The sequence below is a fragment of the Leptosomus discolor genome, chromosome Z, assembly GCF_034619465.1.
Source record: "Leptosomus discolor isolate bLepDis1 chromosome Z, bLepDis1.hap2, whole genome shotgun sequence".
Lineage (NCBI taxonomy): Eukaryota > Metazoa > Chordata > Aves > Leptosomiformes > Leptosomidae > Leptosomus > Leptosomus discolor.
The window spans coordinates 3,653,934-3,677,119 of record NC_141419.1 but is presented as its reverse complement, the minus strand read 5'-3'; the positions used below and the strand labels follow the sequence as shown (position 1 = coordinate 3,677,119).

The 23,186-nt window shown below is 53.5% G+C and overlaps 1 protein-coding gene across 2 annotated transcripts; it reads right to left on the bottom strand.

The window, feature by feature from the left end:
- Positions 1-9,430: 9,430 nt before the first annotated feature.
- Positions 9,431-21,807, bottom strand: WASF2 (WASP family member 2). 2 transcript variants are annotated; one of them, XM_086479247.1, is made up of 9 exons: positions 21,672-21,807; positions 17,584-17,718; positions 16,920-17,073; positions 15,665-15,782; positions 14,374-14,504; positions 12,363-12,518; positions 12,323-12,325; positions 10,073-10,602; positions 9,431-9,592 (listed from the first exon to the last, which is right to left on the bottom strand). In XM_086479247.1, exons 1-9 carry the CDS (start codon positions 21,799-21,801, stop codon positions 9,435-9,437), a joined length of 1,515 nt encoding a protein of 504 aa, XP_086335373.1. In that variant the 5' UTR covers positions 21,802-21,807; the 3' UTR covers positions 9,431-9,434. The 2 variants fall into 2 exon arrangements, with proteins under 2 accessions (XP_086335373.1, XP_009956517.2); XM_009958215.2 differs by lacking the exon at positions 12,323-12,325.
- Positions 21,808-23,186: the final 1,379 nt, after the last annotated feature.

Genomic DNA, 23,186 nt, shown 5'->3' with positions numbered 1-23,186 from the left:
GCCGGATGTGGCAGAGCCCAGGGCTGAAGAGCAGCCGGAGCCCGGCCGGGTGCTGCGGCGCGGGTGGCGCAGGATGCGTGCCGGCCCCCCGAGGCTCGGCTTCACCTTGGGCTGGGGGACCTGGTGGCAGCCCGGAGGGTCTGTGCTGTTTATTGCAAAGCAAATAAACATTTCCTTCTGCTTCTGGGCCGAGCTGAGCGCTGGAAAGGGGTTATGGCAGCAAGCGTCGAGGGGAGATGGGGCTGGGGAGAGGCTGAAGGACGCCCAGACTAACCAGTCTCCTGCTCTTCAGGGGCTGGGCTCAGCGCTGAGGAGGGCGTTGGGGAATTTGGGGATCCCGTTGTCCCCTCTGAGGTTGAGCCAGGGGCAAAGGAGCAAAGCTCAGGGTTGGAGACACCCGTGGTGCCGCGGGGCCAAGCTGAGGATCCCCAACCAGGGGATGATTCCTGAGCCCACCTCCACCTCCCCTGGCCGTGAAAAATCTGCTAAATCCCAGCCCTGCTTTACTCATGGGCAGTTTATACCTGGTTGTTCTTACGTCAACACTGTACAGCAGCTTAAATAGCTTTTCTCTCCCTTGTGCTTCCCCTGCTGATGTCCTCAGAGGCAGCAGCCGCAGCCCCTTTGCTTCTCCACGATGGGCAAGTCCAGCCTGTGCCTCCTGCTCCCTGGGGTCACCGTCACCTCCCCTGGGGACAGGGTGACACGCCGGGGTTTGCCGCAGGTGGCATAAAGGCAGCACCGTGCAGGTCTGCTGGGACCCCTCCCCTGGGGCCTCCTACCCACCATGGTGGTCAGAGGGCTGCAGCCCCAGCTCCTGGCAGGGCTGCACCGGTGCTGATGGGCTTCCCAAATCCATCTGGGGGCAGGGCGTGGGAGATTCACAGGGCTCAGGAAAACTGGGGTGAGCTCATGGCGACAGCTCAGCATCCAAACCCGCCGTGACCTGGCCGCATCGCACCACATCAGGCCGAGGGGCTGCCTGTGCCCGGCTCCCCCCCATGGCTGGCCATTTGGGGAGCCCTTGGAGCTGGAGGCTGCACTGAGCCCTTGTTCCCCACCACCGTGGGTCCCCTGAGAACGTGACCCCCTCGCAGCCCCGTCCCCTGCTGCCGCCAGACACCACGGTGGCCGTCGTGGCTGCTCTGCGCGCTGCTTCCCAGCTGGGAAACGCACCCGTCGGCTCCTACCTGTGCCCGATTCCCTCCTACCAGGACGGACGAAGCCGGGACCCCGCTGTGGTGCTGGCTCCTCTCCCAGCACACCAGCCAGTGAATCCGGAGACAATGCCGGCTGCTCCAGGCCTTTCGGGGGACGGAGCAGGGAGATAAACAGCCCCCAGCAGGGCCCAGCCTGCTCCCTTTTTTTGGTGGAGAACGATGCAGAAAGCGAAGGTATAAAAAAAAAAATAGTCGAATCCATCCAAGAAGGCGCCCGAGTGCCGAGCAGCCACCCCCACGCTGCTGATGTGCAGGAGAGGCTCGCGGGGGGGACCGAAGGACCTGCTTTGGGGTTAAAAATATGAGCTAAGAGGCTGTGAGCGGGATAAAGGCGTGGGCACGCCATCGCCCCAGCTGTCTGTGCACATCTGGCGAGCCCAGCCCTCCCCAGGCAGCCCCTGCCCTGCACCACGGCTCCCAGCAGATGCTGTAAACCACAGGCAGCCTCTTGCCTCCAAACCCTGCCTGTGCTGCGGTGGGGACATGGGGCTCCGGGCAGGTTTTGCTCCCCTTCTCTGCTGCGGGCAGTCCCTGTCCTGTTGGCAGCAGTGGGGCTGGGTTATGGCTCCAAGCGCCTGCCCTTTGCCACCTTGCCGGGAGCGGGGATGCCGGGCAAGAGCGCTGGCAGTAACCACAGCAAAGCCAGGGTTGGTCCTTGCTGGAAGAGAGCCCTCCTTTCCCTCCGCCCGGTGCCAAAAACTAAGGAGGTTTGCCAGCTGGGAGGATGGAGGGAGGTTGCTGCTACCCCAAAAAACCTCCCACCAGCACCCTGAACCCCGCCTGGGGCAGAGCCAAGAGCCGCCCATTGCTCACGCCGCATCCCAGGGACAGGTCTCTGCTCCCAGCGATTCCCCGGGGTGCCCATGATGGGTGCGTCCCGCCGTCCCCCGCTGCACCGTGGCAGGCGGGTGAGCTGGGAACACTGGGCCCTGGGGAAGGCTGAGCAGCTCTGGTTGTTGGCCTGGGTTCCATTTAAATGAGAAACCTCAGCCCTGGCTTGGGGGATTTTGTTTCCTTGGAAGCGGGAGCGGGCAGGAAATGAAGAAAACGCGGCCTCACTCGTAAGCGTTTTACCAAATGCCGAAGGCAGCGGGAGGCACTTCCCGGTGCAGCTCGGGCTGGGGACCATCGTCCCTGGCCACCACCGGAGCCACGGCTCTGGGAGGCATCAGCCAGCGCTTCCCGGGGAAGGAGAGCCTGGCCGAAAGCGCTGCTCCGGGTGGGAAGACAGCAAAGAGCACGGTGGAAAGCAGGGCGGGGAAAGCAACCTCCCATTTTTCTTCCTGCAGCAACATCTGCTGCAGAAGGTGGCTTCACGCCACCAGCCTTTGGGTGCTCTGGCTGGGATGCAGGGACCCGGGGGTGACAGCACCCTCTGCTCCCCCGTTGGCAGCTCGCTCGGGCTTTGTCTAACTCGCCCTGGCCTGGAGACGGCGATGGGGAGGGTAATTTTGGCCCTGGCCGCAGCCCCAGCTCCGCGCCGGCTGCCTGAAGCCCTCCACATGCAGGCGCTGGCCTTTGCAGGAGCGGATGAGCCCAGCGCAGAGCTTGCTGCCCTGCCAGACTGCAGAAACTTGAGCTCCAAATACATAATTCCTCTGGCACCCCGTGGTTATTTGTGAGCTGCTGTGAGCAGATGGAAGAGTTACAGATAAAGCCATCCGCAGCACGGGAGCCGATTGCCTTCCCCACACAACCGCGTAGGCAACAGCAAAGGCAGGGAGGAGGGAGGGAAGGGGGAAAAAAAAAAAAAAAAAAAAAGGGAAAAAAAAAATAAAAAGGCAGAAAGAGAGCGAGAGAGAAGGAGTCAGCCATTTCTACAGGGGCTGAGCTGCCATCTCAGCACACCTACGTGCAAGAAACGGGGACTCTCTGCTGGCAGCGGGCCCTTCCCGGGGAGTTGGAAGAGGGTAGTGCTCTCCCACCACCCGTGGATGCTTGGCGAAGGCAGGCAGAGCGAGTCGGGGGTGACATTGGCACGGCAGAGCGCTGCCACACACTGGGAGAGCAGGCTGTTAACGCTGATCGGAGCTGGCAGCGCCTGCACTCGCTTTGGTCCCAGAGGGGGAATTAAGGGAGAGAAGCTGACGTCAGTGGTGGAAAGGACACGCAGCCCACTCGTCCACGGCAGCATCTTCTGGGTGTTGCTAACACCACCTTGAAGGAGAAAATTAAATAGGTCTTTGGAGACAGGGGGCTCCTGTGAAGCCGGAGCCCGGCCAGCTGCGAGCTGGTGCAGAGCCCCACGGAGGAGACAGACGGGCAAACGCGGCGGAGGCTGGGGCCACGGCCAGAACCCAAGAGACTCTCCCCCAGCTGCAGCAGCAGCTCCTCCGTAGGAAAGTGCTGCTCATGGAAGGGGCTCGGGCTCCGAAAGCGTCGGCACATGATTCATCTCGCTGCTGGGCTTTTCCTCCCTGCGCTGAGCTAAACCCCGGGCTGGGGAGCAGCAAGCAGCTGGTTTTTAGGGGGGGTAAACCAGCGCGACACTCACCCCTCTGGTTCCCAAAGGTGACTTTCAAGGGCTGGTAGCCCAAAAGCACAGGGCTACGTGTGTCCCTCCTAAAAAAAAAAAAAAGGCAGAGGCACCAAGTCAGCCCTGGCCACGGCCAAGGGAGCCAGGGGGCACCGGCTGCTCCTCTCGGCTTTGAGATGGAGCCAAGAGCTGGGACACGCAGCGCCGGGGAGCGTGGAAGCCCAACAGATCCCTCCTTCCCCTGCCCTCCGCGCCCCAGCACGACTAAAGGGCTTGCTTGTTCAGAAGCTGGCAAGGCCAATTAATCTAATGAGGTTTTGCAGCCAGGGACCATTGTCAGCCAAGAAAGGCACAGCGCTGCCGAGCGAGCGCACGGGTGTCTCCTAGAAGCCAAGGGAATTTGGCAGAGCAAAGCTCGCGGTGAAAGCAGGGACGAGGAGCAGCAGGGACAGACCCTTTTGTTGCTCTCCACCGACCGGCAAGGAAAAAAAAAAATCCACCCAGGCGACGGGCTCACGTACGGAGCCCAGACGAGGCACCTGAACACCGGGCCAGGAGCCATCGCCGCTGCGGCTGGGGCCGGGCAGATGAACGGCAGAAGGGACCTTGAGCAGCTGAAATGGAGGCAAAAAGAGAAAAAAAAAAAAAAAAGAAAAAAAAAAAAAGGCAAAAAAAAGCACCAGCAGCCCCCTCCCACCCCAGCTGCGGCGGCTCCGCTCTTGCAAGATGGAGCAGGGGCTCATTTCGTATGGCAGGGAGCACACGCGGGAGGCTGGTGGCTCCTCCTGGAGAGCTTCCTTGGCGCCGTTACCCACCGCAGGCGGCACGAACCACCGCCAGCGAGAGCCGCAACCCGCCTTGGCACGGCTGCCGCGCGGGTGGCGGCGGCAGGACGGCGTGGGACCCGCTGGCTCCCTCCGTCCCTCAAGCCCAGGCACCTGCGGACAGGACGCGGGCCCGACGGCCCGTCGAGGGGTGCCAGGCTCCCCAAATCGCAGCCCAGGCGGCCTCGCCAGGGGCGCTAGGGGACACGTGTTGTCCAGGCACGAGGCGCTCGCCCCCTCCCCGCCCTCCTAGGGGGGCGAAGGCACCGCCAGAAGCCGCGGCGGTGCGACTTCGCCCGCTTTCCGCGTGCCGCAGGGCCACGGCGCAGCTCCCCCCCCCCGTGCCCGGAGTAACACACGCAGGCAGGGCTTGGATAGAAAGGTTTTATCAAGTTTACAATTTTTAAAAAAAGGATCAAAAAAATTATTTTTTTCTTTTCTTTTTTCTTTTTTTTTTTTTTTACATGTACATTACAAAAACAATTTGCAGTTGGGATCTTGATCCAGGGGTTACTGAGCTGATTATAAGGAAAAAAAAACCCAACAAAACCACCCCAAAAAGGCAGCAGGAAAGCCTGGCTTACACAGCAGCCGAGGGGGACCGGCGCAGACAGACGTGGCACAGGTACGGCACGGACCAGGCGCCGCTCCCTCGGCAGCGCCAGCTCCACGCCAGGCGGCAGAGCCCGGCCATCAAGTGTTTGTTGTACAGGGGTCAGAAAACCAAACCAACCTACAGTGTTTTGCTCATGAGGTTGGGTTGTGGTGGTGGTGTTTTCTTTCTAAGCAGAGTTTCATTGCTGAAACCCCTTTGGTCTGAAGTGAGGAACCCTCTTGCACCCTGAGAGTATCTGTCAAACATCGCCCTTCCAACCCCTGGCCTGGCTGGGTCCTTCCAGGGCACTTCCCATCTCTCCTCCCACCGTATCTTCTGCTCAGCAATAAACCCCTAAGATGCAAGTGGAATAATTACTCTTATAAATATATTTATATCATGTAGGAAAATAAGGCACTTCAGGAGGGTTACAGCTCGTCTAATTCTAGGACATTCTAATCAGGAAGAAAAAAAAAAAACGGGTTAGTTTCTGAAATGAATTAAAATGAACGTTAATACAGTAATAAAAACAAATCGGATCCACTTCCCACTTCAAGGCTTTGTTTGAAAAGAGAAGAAAGCCCCCCCTGCCCTGCCCTGCCCCGAAATCCAACAGCAACGCAACCTGACCCGGGGCAGCTGCATCTGCCAGCGCCTGTCAAGGGCAGGTCCTTTCCAAAGAGCCACGTTAAATAAGTTCACGGACTAAAAAAATAGTAATAATAATAATATATATCCTTTCCCTGAAACGATGCTCCACACAGTCTCTCGGCCCTCTGGGACCTCCAGGAGCCCCTTCCCCTCGGTGTGGCCCGGTGCTTTGGGTCTGATAAAGCGAGGAGAAAGCAGTGAAGGTCACCGACTGCGGATGAGGCTCCAGGCTGAGCCCGGGGAGCCGGGACGAGGCTTTCCCCGCCAGCGTGGGAAGGGGGGTGGCGGGGGAGAGGCTGCCGGGAGCAGCAGCCAAGCACTGCGGGCGAGGACACCGGGAGAATGTTTAACCAGGAGCGCGGCGGCGGCGAGGGGAAGGCGGCGGTGGCCTGCCCGAACTCGCACGCCCCGAGCCAACGGGCACAACGGCTGCTCGGGCTCTGCGGCTCCGTACGGACCCGGGTCGGGCTGAAATGGAAAAAGGGAGGGGTGGGGGGGTGGGCTCCAGAGCAGGGAGGTAACCCCAGCTGCCAGGCTCTCGCTTTTGGCTTTCTGAAATGCTCGAGGTGAGGTTCGCCCGCCGTGCCGCTCAGCCCAGCCTTGCTGGTGGGGAAAGGGGAGGAAGGAGCGAAGACGGAACGACAAAGATGGCAGGGGAGGCCGGCGCAGGCCCTCGGTCCGCACGGGGCGGCAGCCCTGCAGGGACAGCGCAGCTGCTCTGTCTTGCAAAGGTTGTTTTTGGCACCTCTCCTCTTCCCCTACTGGTTTAAGAAATATTAAGCTTACTTGGTGGCCCAGCGCTCTGCGATTTTGCAACGATACTCAAAGCCGGTCACTTTACACCAGTTGTTTCTCAGGAATCTCATAACCGCTTCTTTTTTGCAATCAAAAGAAGGCTTAAAAAAAAAGTCATTAAAAAAAAAAAAAAACAAACAAACCAACCCAACTCTCAACTAACCTTCCCTACCTGCCCCAAACCCTTCTGTTTGGGATCCAGCAGTTTTGATTCTCACCTCGGGAAGGGAGTTTGGAAGCCGAGGGTGGTTACAGCAGGCTTGCACGGACAAAGCAGCGTCCCTCCCGCTGCCAGGAGGGCCTTGCGAGCAGGCGAGGCAGCCGGGAGGAGAAGCCGACTCCACCCGCCGCCATGCCGGATCGCCCACACTGCAGCCCTTGTGCAACAGGCGGCGCGCGGGGGCGACCCGTGTCCCCCCGAGGCACGGCCCGGCCTGGCAGACCATCCAGCTGGGTCACGGGGAATATGGCACTTGGGCGGATTTCACGCGACGGGGAGGGGGGAAGAGCTCGCTCCCCCTTTCCCAACACCGGGGGGGGGGGAAGTTTTTAGTTCAGGCAATTGAAAATTAACCCAGGTTTGGCATTTGCGAGCTCCTCGCTTCCCTGTGTGAGAACGCTGTCAGCTCGGGTTAGCTGAAAGGTCCATTTTCCCCAGGAACCTGTCTCCGAGAGAAGCCCGAGGAGGACGCTCGCAGAAAGAGCAGAAGAACAAGAGGCAGCGAGTCTCCTCTAACCCCCCTTACCCAGCTCGCAGCCATAATCAGTTTGCATTTCCAAGTCCCTCCACTGCACGATGGCTCACTGGCACTCGAGGGGTTTGTTCCCTCTTCCAGAACCTGGAACTAGCGCGCCTCAGATGTTCCCAGCCCGTCGGGATGCCTCACCATCTACGCTCTTTGCATCCTGCCTAGCAGCCGATTCGCAGACAAAATCTGATGGTGTAGCGGGCCAGTAAATCTCTCGGGGTCGCCCTGCATCTCAGCTTGATCCTCACCCCAGAAAAGCCCATCCTCCGGGCCGTCATCTGCTCTGCCACAGAGTAAAAACGCGCACACACACACACACACACGAGGAATGAGGAAGAACTCAAACGGCACAAACCGAAGCCATCCATCAAACCCCAAGAAGGATTTTCAGCAACCTGGCAGCCTCGGGCTGGGCCTGGCGTCGCAGGGAATCAGCAACATCATGATACAAGGCAAGGCAGAGAAGAGACAACAGGCACAGGCTGGCAAAATACTTTACAAGAGGAAAGGCAAAGAGGTTGGGGAGTTGGTCTTAACAGGACGTTGCAGCTGGTCCCACCCCCCAACAGCTGGACCCAGGATCTCCACAAGGCTTTGCAACTGCCTTCTTGCATGACCCTGACTGAGAGAGTCACGCCCAAATTAAAATACCAGAAGCCCATCTGTAGCATCGGGGGTGTTTTGTGTCTAGATTTCCAAGATAACGCTTATATTCTACGTAAGGGAATATAAACCAGCAATAAAACCTAGGTCAGCTAGTTCAAGTTTGCCATTTTCTCCTCCTGCCAGTACTGTATCTGTAGTGAGCAGCCTGGGATTTCACAGGGTTAGCGAGGAGAAGAAACATTTTCTTAAAATTAACTAATGAATTATAATAACAAAAATCTGGGAAACTAGGTTAGGTCTGATGTAACCGACGGGCAACTCGGTTCGCACACTAGATGATTTTAGGCACACAAACTCCCCTCCTTTCGGGGGAAGGGAGGAGGAAGCAAAGGTAATACCAGCGTTCGCTGCTACTCGAGTCCCTGTGTAAAAAGCACGGTCACCCCCGCGAGCAAAAGCACCTCTTCAAACGGACTGCAGCACCGCCCCGACCGGGCCAAGGAAGATCAAAGTGCCTGGTGTTCGGAGAACCCCTCCCCACGTCATCTCCCTGTTCTAGGCACTTTTTTTTTTTCTTTTTTTTCTTTTTTTTTTCTTTTTCTTCTCTTTTTTAAACATACTCTCAGCATGAACGGGAGAAATCAGCCAAACCACCGCTCAGCGCTGACCACACAGACGTGGCTCAGGGGGGCAGTGGCTCTGCGCTGGCAGAAGCGGGAAGCCCAGCCACCCTTTTGCCCGGGGTTTCGCATCCCTTTGTCCATGTCTCCTTTGGCAGACTTGGCGAAGCAGTCCAGGAGATTGGAGGAAGGTAAAGGCAGCTTTTAAAATTAAAAAAATAAAAAATAAAAAAAATCCTCCCTCCCTCCCATTGCACCCGACGCTCTCCACAGCCCTCGAGCCAGGAAGCGCACCCCACGCAGGGCAGTCTGGAAATAATACTAGGGGGTCAGAGGGGAAAGAATTGTGCACTATTGCCAAAACCTGATTATTTGACAGTGGGATGCAGCAGAGAACTGACATTTAAAGCCCATTTTCTTGCAGCACTACCAGTATTCACTGGAAAGGAAGAGCCATCAGATCAACTGTCTGCTGTTGCAATGAGAAAACTAGCTGAAAATGTCCTTCATCTGAAAGGCCACGCGGCCGCAGCAGGATCATCCATCTTTACTTTAAAAATCCCTCAGGACGGAGGGTTTCTGTGTGCTCTGCCCGGTGGCATCGAGAATCTGGAGGTTTAGCTCTCTTAAATAAGCAACCGTTACACCCCCTCCAGCTAAATCCCAACACCGCATCCTCGGTGGCCGTGAGGAGACCTTTTGGAAAGGCAGAGCACAAAGTCCTGCCCAAGCCGGAGGGGGAGGGAGAAGGGGGAGATATGCGGCTGGTTTGTCTGAAAACCCTTGGCACATCTTTGGTTACGGGATGAAAAAGGAAGTGGTGGAAGGTTTGGCCACCTGATTCTTTCAGAAGGAGTTAACCCAGGAGAGAAGGGGAAGAAGGGGGACGGGACCGTGGTTAATCCGACCATTCGTCCTCATCGAACTCCGAAGAGTCGTCCTCGGAGTCGCTGTACTCCACGGCGATGCGGCGTGACAGGATCGTCGCCACATCGTTGCCCACAACGTCCCGCTTCTCCTGCTCCCGCTGCTCCTCCACCTTGCGGAGCTGGAAGCCTGTTGGGAAGGAGGCAACGGAGGGGATCAGGCAAAGGCTTTGGTCACACTGCCATCTCCAAAGCAGCCATCCCTTTGACACAATCCTTTGAGCAAGGCAGCCTGTCCTCTGCCAGTAAGCGTTGGACACGCTGTGGGATAACGCTGATGGTGAGTGACAGCCAAGACAGGCTGGGTGGGCAGGCGGAATGGGAAGCGAATCGTTTCTGTGCCCCTCCGAGGGGTTAACACCACTGCTGTTCGATCCACTCGCAAACTCGGACCGCGCCAATTCCGGCACCGCCGCCTCCAAAGGCGCAGGCATAAAACCTCGCGAGGGTGTCATCGGGGTGGGCAGACCAGGAGGGACAAGGGACAGGTCTCGAGCAGCGAGACAGTCGCAGCGCTGCTCACGAGATGGCTCCCAAGCGCTCGCGCTTGGATCCTGGGAGGTTTTTCCAGGGGCAAAAGGAGAAAGCCGGTATTGAAACAAAACCTTACCTTGACGAATAGCTGAAAGCAGATCACTCCTGGCATCGCTAACCGCAGGCAAGGATGACTTGGGCTTGGGGGCAGAGGTGTCTGAGGGTGGAGGAGGGGGTGGGGGACCATCCAGGCCACTGGAAGACAGAGGTGGTGGGCCAGGAGGCGGCGGTGGTGGAGGGGGAGGCGGCACATTCCCACCGCCCGGCTGCGGCAGCGGAGGTGGGAGCACGCTGGCATATTCGACTGCTGGAGGCGGGGGGGGTGGCGGCGGGGCAGCAAACTCGGGGTGAGGAGGGAAAGAAGGGGGTGAGGGTGGTGGTGGGGTTGCCGGGGATGGGAAGCCCACGGGAGGTGGTGGAGGGGGGGTGTTTCCCATTCCCAGTGGTAGCGGTGGTGGTGGAGGTGGCGCCGGAGGGGGAGCAAAGCCCGGCCTGGCTGCGGAGGGGGATCCGATGGGAGGAGCTGGTGGCGGGTGACTGGGGCTAACCAGGCTGGATCGTTTGGTCCCTCCAGAACCAGAACCTCTTTGGTTGTCTACAGGATAGCTGTTGCAACAGAAGGGGAGAGAGAGAGAGAGAGAGAAATAAGGCTACTGGCCACGAGGCCAGAATAGACCGTACAATCTCAATCTTAACGCGAATCACGTGTGTTTGTTGAAGTCCAGACAAAAAAAAAATTAAAATCTAAGTTCTAGCTTTAACTGGTGTTTCCATGAGACCTCACCCCTTGCTTTTAGTTCCTTCGCAGTGTTTCTTTTGGCCTACACCACCAGAACAAAGGAAAGCTTCTGGGGACTGGCAGAAAGGCTATCATCCGTCCCATCTCCCAGGCTGACAAGGACCACGAGCCCCCTCACCTCTCCGCCCGAGGCCAGGCGTCGCGTCTGAGCTCAGAGCAGCCTCCTGGCTTAAGAGCTCCTGCAGCAACGCAAGCCCCTACCCCCTCCACGCTGAGGTCAGCCTTGTGACACGCCAAGCGGCGACGTCCACCGCGATGGATCGCCCAAGGACCGGTGGGTGGGCCAGGGCAGCACATGCTCTGAACATCTGCTAGGAACAGATCTCTTCACCGGATTCCAGGGCTCGGAGCTGGAGGGCAGCAGCCACGTCTCACAGCTCGCCGTGGGGAGTGAGGAGGAAGACATGGAAACCCAACGTGCTCTTAAGGAAAACACCGATTCCTGAGTGACTGAACCTCCCATTTATGGAAGCTGTGTTATACCAGAGAACGCTGCTGCCCATAAGATGCCGTAATATCCTACGCACGTGTAAAGGAAGCCCCAAACTGACATCTCCTTCCAAGGTAAAACACAAAAATAAGGTACATTTTCCACAAAAAAGTCACAGTTTTTAACAGCGCACAGTGCTGATCCAAGACAGACTACTGGAGATCAAACCTAACTCCCAGGGTTCTTGAAAAACAGCCACCAAAACAAAACCAGAGAGGGGAGATGGCTGCGGCTGGGCAGAGATCTAAGCAACCGCATACGGCGGCGTAAGCTTCATCTGAGAGCTCGTTTCTGCTCTGCCCTAGAGGAACACGCTGCAGAGTGGAGCGCTTGGTCTTTTTGACACATCAGAAGAGCCTTTTCTGCAGCACTGCTGCCTTTGGATAAGATGGAGACAAGCTAAGGCAGTCCTGTCTATCAGACGTACTTCCTCCTGTTACTTTTGACACTGATTTAAAAAAAAAAAAGCTCGTTTCACCCTTTGTGTCTTGAGCTACTGCTGGACCTAATTCTCATTTCTAGAGGTGGCTGGAAGTCACCATTTTGTCTGACACAAAGCAGTTGCCCCGAACTCGCACTGAAGTCTCCGGGAAGGAGTCAGCTGGTGTGCTCAAGCCCTTTAAATTTAACTACATCTACATCTTCAGCGCCCACATCGTGCATTTGTCAAAGAGAGTTGGGGCAAGCGGTGACAAAAAAACCAAGAGGCCAAAGCAGCCGCTCTTGGCAAAGCTCCGTCAGGGACACACACACTCTGGAACAACTGCAGGGGAAAACCCATGCCACGGAGCCAGACCATTGACTCGTTCAGACAGTGAAACAAGCCTGCTCCAGCCCTTGCCCAAGCCTACCGTCCCCTTCCACGTGGGAACAACGGCGGCGGTTGGGATTTCTGGAGAGCTGCGCTGCCCGCGCCTCTGCCCCTGCCTGCGGTTGCGCTTCCCCTCCAGACAGGAGCATTCTGGTTCCCATACAACACCCGTTAGGAAGTTATGCTGAACTCTCTCAGCCTGTCTCATGTCATCCTTTTACACCACCTACTACTCCTTGGTGACAGAAGGGATCCCGTAGGCTTACCTAAATTCCACCGGGGGTGGAGGCAGGCTGTCATCTGGGAACGAAGGAGGTGGTGGCACAATAGAGTCAGTCTGCGGCGGTGGCGGGTAGCAGTTCACGTCCATGCTTTCGTTGGAACCGATGCTGCCGTTCTGATACACCATGTTGGAGGGGTACCTGAGCGAAAGCAAGGCAAGCAATTTATTTAAAGAGCTCAAGGCAATCTCTAAAGCTCATTTTTCCCCCCTCGCTCACAACAGCTTTGCCTCCTGGAAGCATGTGTTTGTTGTAACTGTAGGCAGTACACACAATTTGATAGTTCATTTATAGGAAAAGTAGGAAGGAGTCATTTAGGAGTCATCCTGATCTACAGAGCTGTGTTTCCCTCTGCTCCCACCAAACAAACCAGAGGAACCTGTGAGTTTGTTGAACATTCTTGTGGACTGTCAGCTATTGTGCGTTTAAAAAACCCCACAGAACAAACCTTTAAACCAGCATTATATAGTGTATTAAAATACAATCCTTTATCCTCTTATATGAGCCAGATGATGCTCCAGCTGAAGTTCCCATAATTTAGGAACGACCGTGCAGCAGTTCCACCGCCGAACGGCGGCCATGTTAACCGCGGGGATGGAGCAACCTGGAAGATTTAGGAAGGAGGTTTTCTAGCAGGAGTGGCTTTTCCCAGCACAGCGGGACCTGCCTTTAGCCAGGACCTTATCAACCACCACAATAGGACATGGAAAACAAAACCTTAAAGCGACATGAAAAAAAGAAGAAGAAAGAAAAAAGCTCTTTGTTTCTCAAAGCATCCTGTATGAAGAATCACATCTAGCTGTATTAGTTTGTGCTGCGTAATTCTTGGCTAGAATTTGCCCAGATGCTCCTGTGTTTGTTTATTGCTACCACACACAAGAAGAGCACGAGTATATATGTCAGTGAACAAGAAAACACCAAAATAAAACCCAGGTTTCTTAAGGTTTGATTATAGAAAACACATTCATGAGAGTGTGCTTTGACCAGGCTGGACTTGAAGGACTCCCAGGTACATCGGGTATCGTCAGTGGCAAAAAAAAAGAAGAGGTAAAGATACCAAAAAATAAGCTTGGGACTAGACTATCAAAAAGAACCCAAGAAACAGCAATGCCATTAAAAGCAAGTATCCAACGCTGAAATAGCACTGAAGGAAGAGACCACCCTCACAGTCAACTTTCAATGAGCTCATTTCACTGTGGGATGGTGGAACCACCCCGTTCTTGGGGGCTCTGGCCCTCAAGCGAATTGAAATGCACGAACACACTTACATGAGAAAACAGAGGAGCAAGAAAATGGTGCTGTTGTGCTGCTCGATTCCTCTGCTAGAAACCAAACCTGTTCTCCTATTAAACTAAAAGCAAGTTTTATTTTTAGCTGGAGAGTGTGATTTAAAGAGAGATTTTTCTTATATGAAAGGAAGCTGCGAGGAGCGAGGAAGCGAGAAGTGCATTGTGGGGAATTCGGGCTGCTTCCAGCCTCGCTGGTGTCAAAAGTTAAACGAATTCCCAAGCCAGAAGTGCTAAAGAGAGATCTGCAGCTTGAAATACTTGGCCGGGGACAGCCCCCGCTTCAACTTTAGGGTGTGAAGAGCCGTTTGTGAACTGGAACAAAGCAATCCCACAATCCCACCGAGGTGCCACCCCGCTCCTCAGCGTAAGGCCCAGAGGCTGGGCGTGACGGGAAGGGCATCGTGACGGGGTAGGGAGCCAAGGCGCTCTCAACACTTCCGTGCCCACAAGCCAGGCAGCTGAGAGCAGACTCGCTGCCGAAGCTGTTCCTGCCACCTTGTTCAAACCGTGTAGCTCCCTGATTTATTTAGCAAATTCTAAATCAGCAGACGGATTTACTTGGGAGGATCTGATTAGTGGCAGTATCGATCCGCGCCGCGCAGCAGAACCGGAGAAGCTGCAGAGCAGGGTGAACTGCATTACAATCAACACCGCCCGCCCGCTCCCCCTCGCTGGGGAGCTCAACAGAGAGCCCCAGACTTGCTTACCCAGCAGGACCGTGTTTGTCCTTTGACTCGACAAATTCTTGTCCCATTTTCAGCTTCTCCCACTCTTCTTTCCGCGTTTTGATTTTCCGCGGGTTCACGTTTCCTCGGTTCGGATTCTCCTTTTTCTCTTTCTAAGGAAGGAGGAACCAAACAGAAACCTTATTTTGCTTTAAACTCACTAGAACAGACCTGCAGCAGTTTCAAGAAGACATATTCTCAAAAGATGGTTGGGATTTTTAATTTACTTTCCTGATGGCTGCAAGCTCCAACGACCTCCCATACAAAGAAGGTGGAGCACAGACAGCATTAAAAAAAAAATAAAAAAAAGAGACAACATCAGATTTCCCCAGCGCAGCCCAGACACGATGCCATTGTTACTCCCTGGCATGGCCGCCCGGAGGGCAGAGCGAAAGCTCAGTTTCCCACATCAATTCAGTTTTTGGCCTCTGTGTCAAGACTGCCAAATCTCACCATCACCTCGCTGGTATTAAGTGCTTTGGGGTGCAATATGGACACCTGCCCACAAAGAACTGGGCTTTAGCTAGCCTCGCTCTCTGTATTCTAACACGCCCTTTGTTATTTTGATTGAAAAAATCATGAATTGTTTTGGTATTTAATACTCTGGGTGCTCAAAAGCTGAATAAACTACGCTCCAGCTGAATCTTTTATGGTGTAAGTTTCAGCGTTGGTAAACATGAGTCCAAATCCCCAGGCAACCAAACCAGGAACTCTACCTGGCATTTTCAGCTTAAACAGTTTTGTTAAGCCTCCTGTTTGCCCCTAATTTAACATTAGGGCCTGGTGTTGCACTCCTGAAGGGACGGTTTTCTCCTTTTGTTATTCTTCCACAGTAGAATTTACTACACTGCTCGACACGCTGCGGTGCTGGGGCAGCGGGATTTGCGCCGTTTCGACACTGAACAGACCCCTCTGCAACACCAGAAGTGCAGAAGAGACCCTGACACAACTTTCTCCCCCCTGCTGACTGCACCGGCACGATGCTTGAGGACTACAAATCAAGCCATTATAACCACACGAAGCTGGTGGTATTTGGAAAAAATAGATTAAGGGTATCTTTGTTGCGGGTCTTTGTTTGTTTGTTTGCTTTTTTTTAATTAACAAGGATGAGAGCAAGCCAGATTAAAAACTTCACTGAATTGATCCCTAAAGAGTTTGGGAGAGCAAACCTGCATTCTGGATAGCAATTCTGGAGCCCAAGATTTATTAACACTTCCCACCTCCTGTTCTTCCCCGACATGCCTCTGTTGGCAGAGATCTCCCATTTCCTCACCCTGTGTTTCCGCTTCTCTTTCATAATATCCTTGGTGTCCTGGAGCATCTTCTCCTTCCAAAGGTCAAAGAAATACGAAGGATCTGTGTAGAATTTAAGCGCCTCTTTGCCGTCATCCCTAGAACGGGGAGGGGAGGGGGGGGGGGAGGAAAACCACACAAACAAACAAGGCCCAAGTCACACGTTTGTCCGAAGCCCGAAGAAAACACAAGGCACAACCCCAGCCGACAGTTTAAAGGTCTGCAGCGAGAAGGTCAAACATGCTGCTCTCACCTCTGTCCTCCATTTCAGCACAGGCAGCAGACCCACAGTCTCACTTGTCCTGGCTCTCCCGCTTGCCATCCCTTTTGCCCTCACACACACTCTCCATTACTCAGCACCTGAAGTGCTCCACTGCTCCGAACAATCACCAAGAGAGCAGCAGGTCTCTCACTTCAACTCCCACTTGTTTGTGCTGTAGTTTTGGTGTGAAAAAAAAAAAAACAAACCACCCTCCTTCTCCAGCTCAGGAACCCTAAATCAGACCAGCAGCGTCCTTGAAACTCATGAGCGAGCACACAGACACATACTCTCCTCCTACTTTGCAGTGCAGCCGCGTCTGGCAGAAGACAGCTGCCTCCAGCTATCTGTAATTACTTTTTACCTGTTCAAAAGATATTTATGGATGTGGGCTAAGTCTCTGTATTCTGACCCCCTTTACTTCTACTACCTACAAGATGAAATCAGAGCAGGGCTGCTCAGGAGAACGGGTTACACAGCCAGCACGGGTCACATCAGATGTCTCAGACCAGGCACAGAAGGCCACTGAAAGCATCTCCAGATCTACAGGAGGCTGCTGCACCCACCTGGGTGAGAGCCATTTACAGATGTATGCTCTGCAGTTTGCACTGCGGCTTTCTGGAAAGGAGCCACGGGGCTACGGAGAAGCACAAGAAAAATGCATCATCTGCACAACACCTAGCATGTTGATGCAGTGCTAGCCAAGCCTTGCCCCAAGGCAGTCACAAAAGTGACAGCAGGTAACCAAATATATAATTTTCTAGCTACGCTCATTTGTACAGCCCCAAAAGCAAAGTTTCACCTAATCCAGAGAATGGAGATTTCCTGGTGGATCTCAGTCTAGCAACTGAAATTTCCCACTGGAAACTGCTACTTCAATACAGCACGGGATGGGGAAACGGCCTCCTCGGCACGTTGGGAGCAAGAGGACCTCCCTGCAAGGGAGCAAGGGGCCAGGAAGGTATTGCAGCCATACCTGTAAGGCGAGAGGATGTTGAGAGGTGGAGGAGTATTGCAGGTCCTATAGGTTTCAAGGACAGGCACGGGGAGAGAATCTCTGTCGAAGAGCTTTTGGTCCTGAGTAGTGGAGCTTTTGAAGGCCTTCCTGGTGTTAATGCCTTGCAGGGAGACTGTAAGAAAGAGGAGAGAGCAAGTGAAGAACAGCTTGACCCAGGCCAATGACACTGAAGATCAAGCAGCGAACATCTGATTTCAGTTGGAATTCTTGGCATGCTTAGCACTTCTTAAGGTCAGGTTCCTTTTCCCACAGATCTCCTGGGAAATCCAGCAAATCTCCGATCGCGCCGTGCCAAGATCTGCTGCTGTATAGACACGGCTCTCTTGAGAGCTGCCGATGTGGTTTTGAACCCCGGCGACGAAGACTCCAGAACGGCACCGCCACCAAACTGCTGAGTCTGCACACGGAGACAAGCCCATCCAGACTCAGACAGAAAGGTGAGCCACGTGAGCAGCGCTGCGCTTTTCCAGGAGGGGAGGAAACGGTCCCTCTTAGTCCAAGAGAAGACCTTCCAACACCCACCGCAGCGTCACGCTCGCTTGACGGCCGTGAACCAACCACGCTGACTCAATGAGAAACTTGACCACGCTTGGTCTGCGAGGGCTGAGCTCCGCTCCATTACCTTCTTCCTCTTTGGGATCCAGCTGAGTGACTTTGACTTGCAAGCGGTCGACTCTCTCGACTACAATGCTCATCCGAGAGGCAAAGGTGTTGGCTTGAGTAAACAACTCTCCAAATATGTCTTCTGCGAATTTACCTGGAATATTAAAGTGTCCACATTACCATCAGACCACATGCAGTCTCCCAGCTTGTTTTCTCGAAGAAAGAACGAACGAACCATGCCTCTTTTCAAGTTTGTCAGGGTCGAGTTTAACATCCAGGAAGAAAACACTCCGTTCCACCAAAACCTGACATTTCCAAGGGATCTTCAAGCAATAAAGAAACAATCGAGACATACTTTCGAGCCATTATTAAAGTAACGAAATAAAGAGGGCTGACAACACTGTACTGGTCTGGATCTGGATGGGTCTGCAGGTCCTTTAAGGTTCTCTGCTGCTCTGTTTATTAGACAAGCAAATACGGTTAGATTTTTATTGCTCTGGAGAATCTCAAAGGCTCCCAGTCTCCAGCAGGCCTGCCTCCGGGATAACTGGCACATATTTACAAGCTCAAAGTACTCTGGAATTAAGAGAGCAGACCCAGCCCTTGATCCTAAAGCCTGAGCTGTAACCACCGACGAAAGCACTGACCCTTCTGTTCCTTCAGGTGGCAGTGTCTGAAAAATTGATGCATTCACGTTGATTCTAAATCAAAACCAAAGGGGAACTTCTCAAAACGGGGATATTCTCTCTGTAACAGCCTGGATTGCCCAGTGGGCTGCTATGACAAACACCATCCATCGTTTGGACGGCGAGAGCGCCTAGGGGCTTGGATCGGGAGCTCGCTGCACCACTCGCAAGCCTCACCAAAAGATGTCCCCTGTCCTTAAGAGTTTAAAACCTACGCGTGCCACGAGAGATGACCACAGGTAGACAGAGATGGGAGAACTGGAAGAAACCCAAGAACTTAGGACGAGTACTGTCTTTTTTGTTCTGCTCTCAGGCATAACCCAAGACAGGGAGCCCTCCCCACGCTGAGGACAACGCTGATCAGAACAGACTTGGCACCGACAGCAGACACAGGCCCATGGAGTTCCCACTGATGGGAAACATTTCCAGCCACGGCTGTTGAGTACAAGGCTGCTCCCAATAAGCAGTCTGGGTTTTGAAGTGCATCATCATATGGTCAACAGTTTGTTCTGGAATCTGTTACTCCTAAAGATCCTCTCCGACATTCAGGAAAGGATAACCAGTTGGAAGCCTAAGTTTAACAGCAATTTTGGAAAATCTGGTTGTCTGCAGTGAGTCACATCAGAAAGACAAGCGCCCTTTCCACAAGGCAATGCGAGGGCATCCCCCAAAGCCCAGCTGCACAAATACTTCCAGCTATCTAAACTGACATATCAGCTACTTGTTCATACTCCCATGCAGTTCTCCTCTCACTGCCAAGCACGGGGAACCAGCCTGGTTAAAAATCAACCTCCTCCACCCCTTTCGGAGGCAAGGCCAGCTTGAAGTGTTTGTAGAAAACAAATGCTGGAAGTTAACTTCATCTGACCTCCTCCTTCCACTCTCCTAGGCGATACAGACTCCACATACTTCAACAAGCCCAACCAGCTTTCCTCAAACTCATGAGAGGGATTTTGTTTCTGGAGGCCCAAGGGCCAGGTCGCTCTTGCTGTAGCCAGGTTTCATGAAGCACTCTCCATGTTCAACATCACCACAAGACCAGGCTCTCCTGTTTGAGGGCAAACGTTTATCTATGGGATAATCTGACACTTTCCAGCCACAGTCCGAAAAAGAAAAGCTTTAATTTGGTTTCTACTTCAATGAGAATGAAAAATAATTTCTGAATTTCACAAGCAACTGCAACAAGCACTAGGGAAAAAATAAAATCTTTGGTTGGCCATGCTGAGTAGAATGTTTCAAGCATAAAAAAAAAATATATAAAGAGCATTGTGTATACTGCTCTCGACCCTGGAGCGAGAAGAAGGGATGGTCTGTCTTCCCTTGCCTGTGTAAATGCACCTGTACAGAGTTATCACCCAGCATCTCGCACACCGTTCTGTGTTTCATGTACACTTTTAGATGGGGCGAGGCAAAGATTAATTTTTTGGTTTAGTTACTTTGACTGCAAAAGTGCAGCTTACAATCAGAATTATCTTTGTCATGCACTGGCAGGAAGACAGACGGCATGATTTAATAGGTCTTTCCATCTTTAGCTTGTGGATTCTGTAAAATCACACAGAAACGTGCAGTCGACTTATACAAAGTGCTACCAGCTGTGATAGTAACGAAGGGTAAACTCACTGGAATATGAAAGTTTGACAAGATTTATGTTTGCATCTTTGTAAAGAGACTGTGGTGCACTAGGCATGGCTGATTATTCACTTGACAGGGCTGTCACAGCCTACTGAACCTGCTTTACGTTCCTGTAATATTCAACGTACGAGGAAGGAGCGGGTTTATTTTTCAGAAGTCAGGAGAGAAAAGAGACGGGGGGGCAGGAGTTTGGTCATCTGGGTGCGAGCATTCTGTAGCAGTTCGGCTAAATACTGCTTCATTTAAAATACTGCTGACCCTAGGGAAGCGGGGAAGAGACGGTGCTCAGCATTTCCTCCCCACCTGCCTGGCTCCCCTCGTCCACAGCCAAGCACGCAAGTGTCAGCAAGAGTCACCTCTCCCGAGTTTTCCCTCCAGCGCACTCCTCGAGGTATCTGCGATTGGTCCAGCAGCACGCACCTCCCTCCCCACATCGCCCAGCCAGGCTCCCAGGGTGCCTTCCCGAGAAAGAAGCTGCAATTTGGCTTCCAGCGCTTCACCCTCTCCGACGAGGCAGAAGCAGAGAAGCTTTGAATATTTGAGCTGCGCAGAGAAGGTCTAAACCCGAAGGATCTCACCACGGCTCTGTCACACTAACCCACTGCATGCCTTTGGACTGGGATTAGCTTCCTCTGCAGCTGAGATCTGCACAGCTTTACTGCCTCCTTCCTCATCATTTCACATGCACGAGACGGATTTTACTCACACTCCACAACCATCTTGGCCACCAGACCTAACAAACGAACAACAAGGGCCAGTTGAACGCGAGCAGAGAGACTGGTCTTGCCCGTGCAGTGACATTTCTACAACCCAACAGAATGTGATACCGACTGGCAGCAAACACAGGCCCAGATTTTTAGCGACAGCCATGGTTTTTTGCTGCTGGAATGAGACTGCACCCAAACTTTCCCTGCCACCTTCACGCTACGGCGGACGACCAGGGGACTGCTTCGCAGAGCAAGCAGGAGCGCTTGCAGACACCACGGAGAAGCCAAACAATATATTAATTTGATTATCGAAGTCTTGCTTCAAGGGCAAAGGTGGCTAATCAGAACGCAGAGCGTTTGAGCAGAGTAAGGAGTCATCCCGGAGAGACCGCAATTAACTCCTCGGTTCTCCCGCGGCGCGTAGGCGCCCGTTTTCCCTCCAGCCTTTACACGGCTACTGGTCAGCCCACTGGAGAGCTGAGCTGGGCATTGCTACAGCTCAGGCTGCCATTTGAGCGAGCAGCCCCGAACCCCCAATACTCCAGAGGCAACGCTGGGCTCAAGAGGGGGCGGGGGGAGGACACTTTGGGTCTCGCAACGCCACAAACAGCAGGGGCAAACAGGCGGCTCCTGCGTGTGTGCTTTAATTACCTTTCATTAAAAAGAAGGCTACTGACACACTGTAGATTCAACCCAGTCAAGCTCCATTTAGTAGCGCGTGCAATTACAGGCACATTCTCTGACACAAGATCCTGGCTGCTGGGAGAGCCTCCCATTTTACAAGCCTGAGTTGTGCTCCATCCTTCCATCTGCAGTTTCGCTGCAGCCTCTCACACACGCACAGACACACACATACACAGACACACACATACACACACACCCCCCCCCCCCCATTTTCTCTTCGATAGGAAGGCAGTGGGACCAGGGATATGAAATTAGCATCAGATTTCTTTAGGAAAACATTTTAGCATTACCCAGGGAAGGCAGATGGGGGAGAAATAGGAACACGAGAGTAGAAAGGAGCTAAATAAAGAGCACTAGCGACTCCTGAGGGCAACGCGCAGGCTCGCCATGGTACTCACTCAGGCTGCCCAGCTGTCGAATGACATTTGCCAGGGTGATGTTGGTCATGCATTCCAGCTCGCTTTGAACGCTAGGCAACGTCTGACGGCACAGGTGCCTTGGCTCAATGTTCCTCGTTACTAACGGCATGGTGGACCTGCTTCAGGCACTGTTCTGAAAGATGAAAAACAACCCAAAAAAGAAACAGGAAAGGATTACTCAACCGCAAATTCCAGGCACACCAGAGCCATGGTGTTCGTTTTTCCTGCTCTCAAATGGCTTTATTTATAAGCCTTCTTTCCCCCCCCCCTCCCCACCCTTATAAAACTGGTTCATCAGAAATAAAGATCCTGCTGTTCTGTGGCTTGCAGTGACAGCAAAGCCCCACCAGCTCAGGTACAGAGGCAGAGATGGAAAACTACACATCTTCGCCCACACGCAAGGTGCTGCTGGCACTGCCGCAGCCGTTGTTCCCTTCCTACCCATCCGCCGCCCCTGAGCAGTCTCCTTCCTCCCGCGCTCACGCACGGCGTCTTTGGCAAGTCCTACGAGCTCTTCCTCAGAAAACATTTTCAACTTGCAATCAATAGGTTTGCTTAAACCGAGAGGATGAAGACAGGAGACATTAAAAACCAAAACCAAACCAAAACCAAAACCAAAACAAAGACCAAAAAGCCCAACCAACCACCCAACCAAAAAGCCCAACCAACCACCCAACCAAAAAGCCCAAACAACCACCCAACCAAAAAGCCCAACCAACCACCCAACCAAAAAGCCCAACCAACCACCCAACCAAAAAGCCCAGCTTCTTCCAGCACACCAAAGCATCCGTGGTTCCTCCCTCCTGCAGCAGCACAGGCAGGGCTCTCCTGAAACAACAGGAAGCGCTTGCAGCTGACCAGGAAACTTTCTGGTGACTGTTCCTTATCCTGCAGGCTGCACCCCTCTTCCCTTGGGAAATCCCCCGGGGGCCGAGGTTTACACTGGACCATTGTTTTCGTGCTACAGCAGTTTAACGTTGAGGGAGCTCTAATCAGGATGCAGGATTAGAGTGTGCTCAGAAAGAAGTCGAGATTGATTGTACGACAGTCAGGACAAACTTCCAGCTCTTTTTTAACAACAACAACAACAATTTAAAAAGAAGAAAACATAAGTGTCCGGAAGTTATGCTTTGGACAGAAACCGCTTTTATGTGCAGGTTGGTGCCCTGAACCAACAGAACTCTCCTTCGCCAGCAGGCCGAAACGGTGAAGCAACAAACGGCTCCCTCGGCTCCCCCTCAGATCGTTCGCTTCCAAAAGAGAGGAGGAAACTTGGGTAAACAGCTCAGAACAAGGAGCACGATACACGCCTGAAATCTTTAAGGCTAGGTGAAAGCAAATACATCCCAACTTCTTGATTAATTTAGAAGGGGAAAGAATCACTTTTCTAGGTCAGCTGAGGAACAACCCAAGAGAAGCAGGCAGCTCCCATGTGATAGGCATGCTGATCTGCTCGGGCTGGGTGTAAAAATAAAACAGGAAGCTAACAGCTTG

What these genes read in the sequence shown, in the direction of transcription:
- WASF2 (XM_086479247.1), bottom strand. Translation starts at nt 21,801, where the DNA reads ATGCCGTTAGTAACGAGGAACATTGAGCCAAGGCACCTGTGCCGTCAG. An exon ending in GGATCCCAAAGAGGAAGAAG is followed by an intron (nt 17,074 to 17,583) that starts GTAATGGAGCGG and finishes TCTTTCTTACAG; the next exon opens with TCTCCCTGCAAGGCATTAAC. An exon ending in AAGAGAAGCGGAAACACAGG is followed by an intron (nt 14,505 to 15,664) that starts GTGAGGAAATGG and finishes CTCCTTCCTTAG; the next exon opens with AAAGAGAAAAAGGAGAATCC.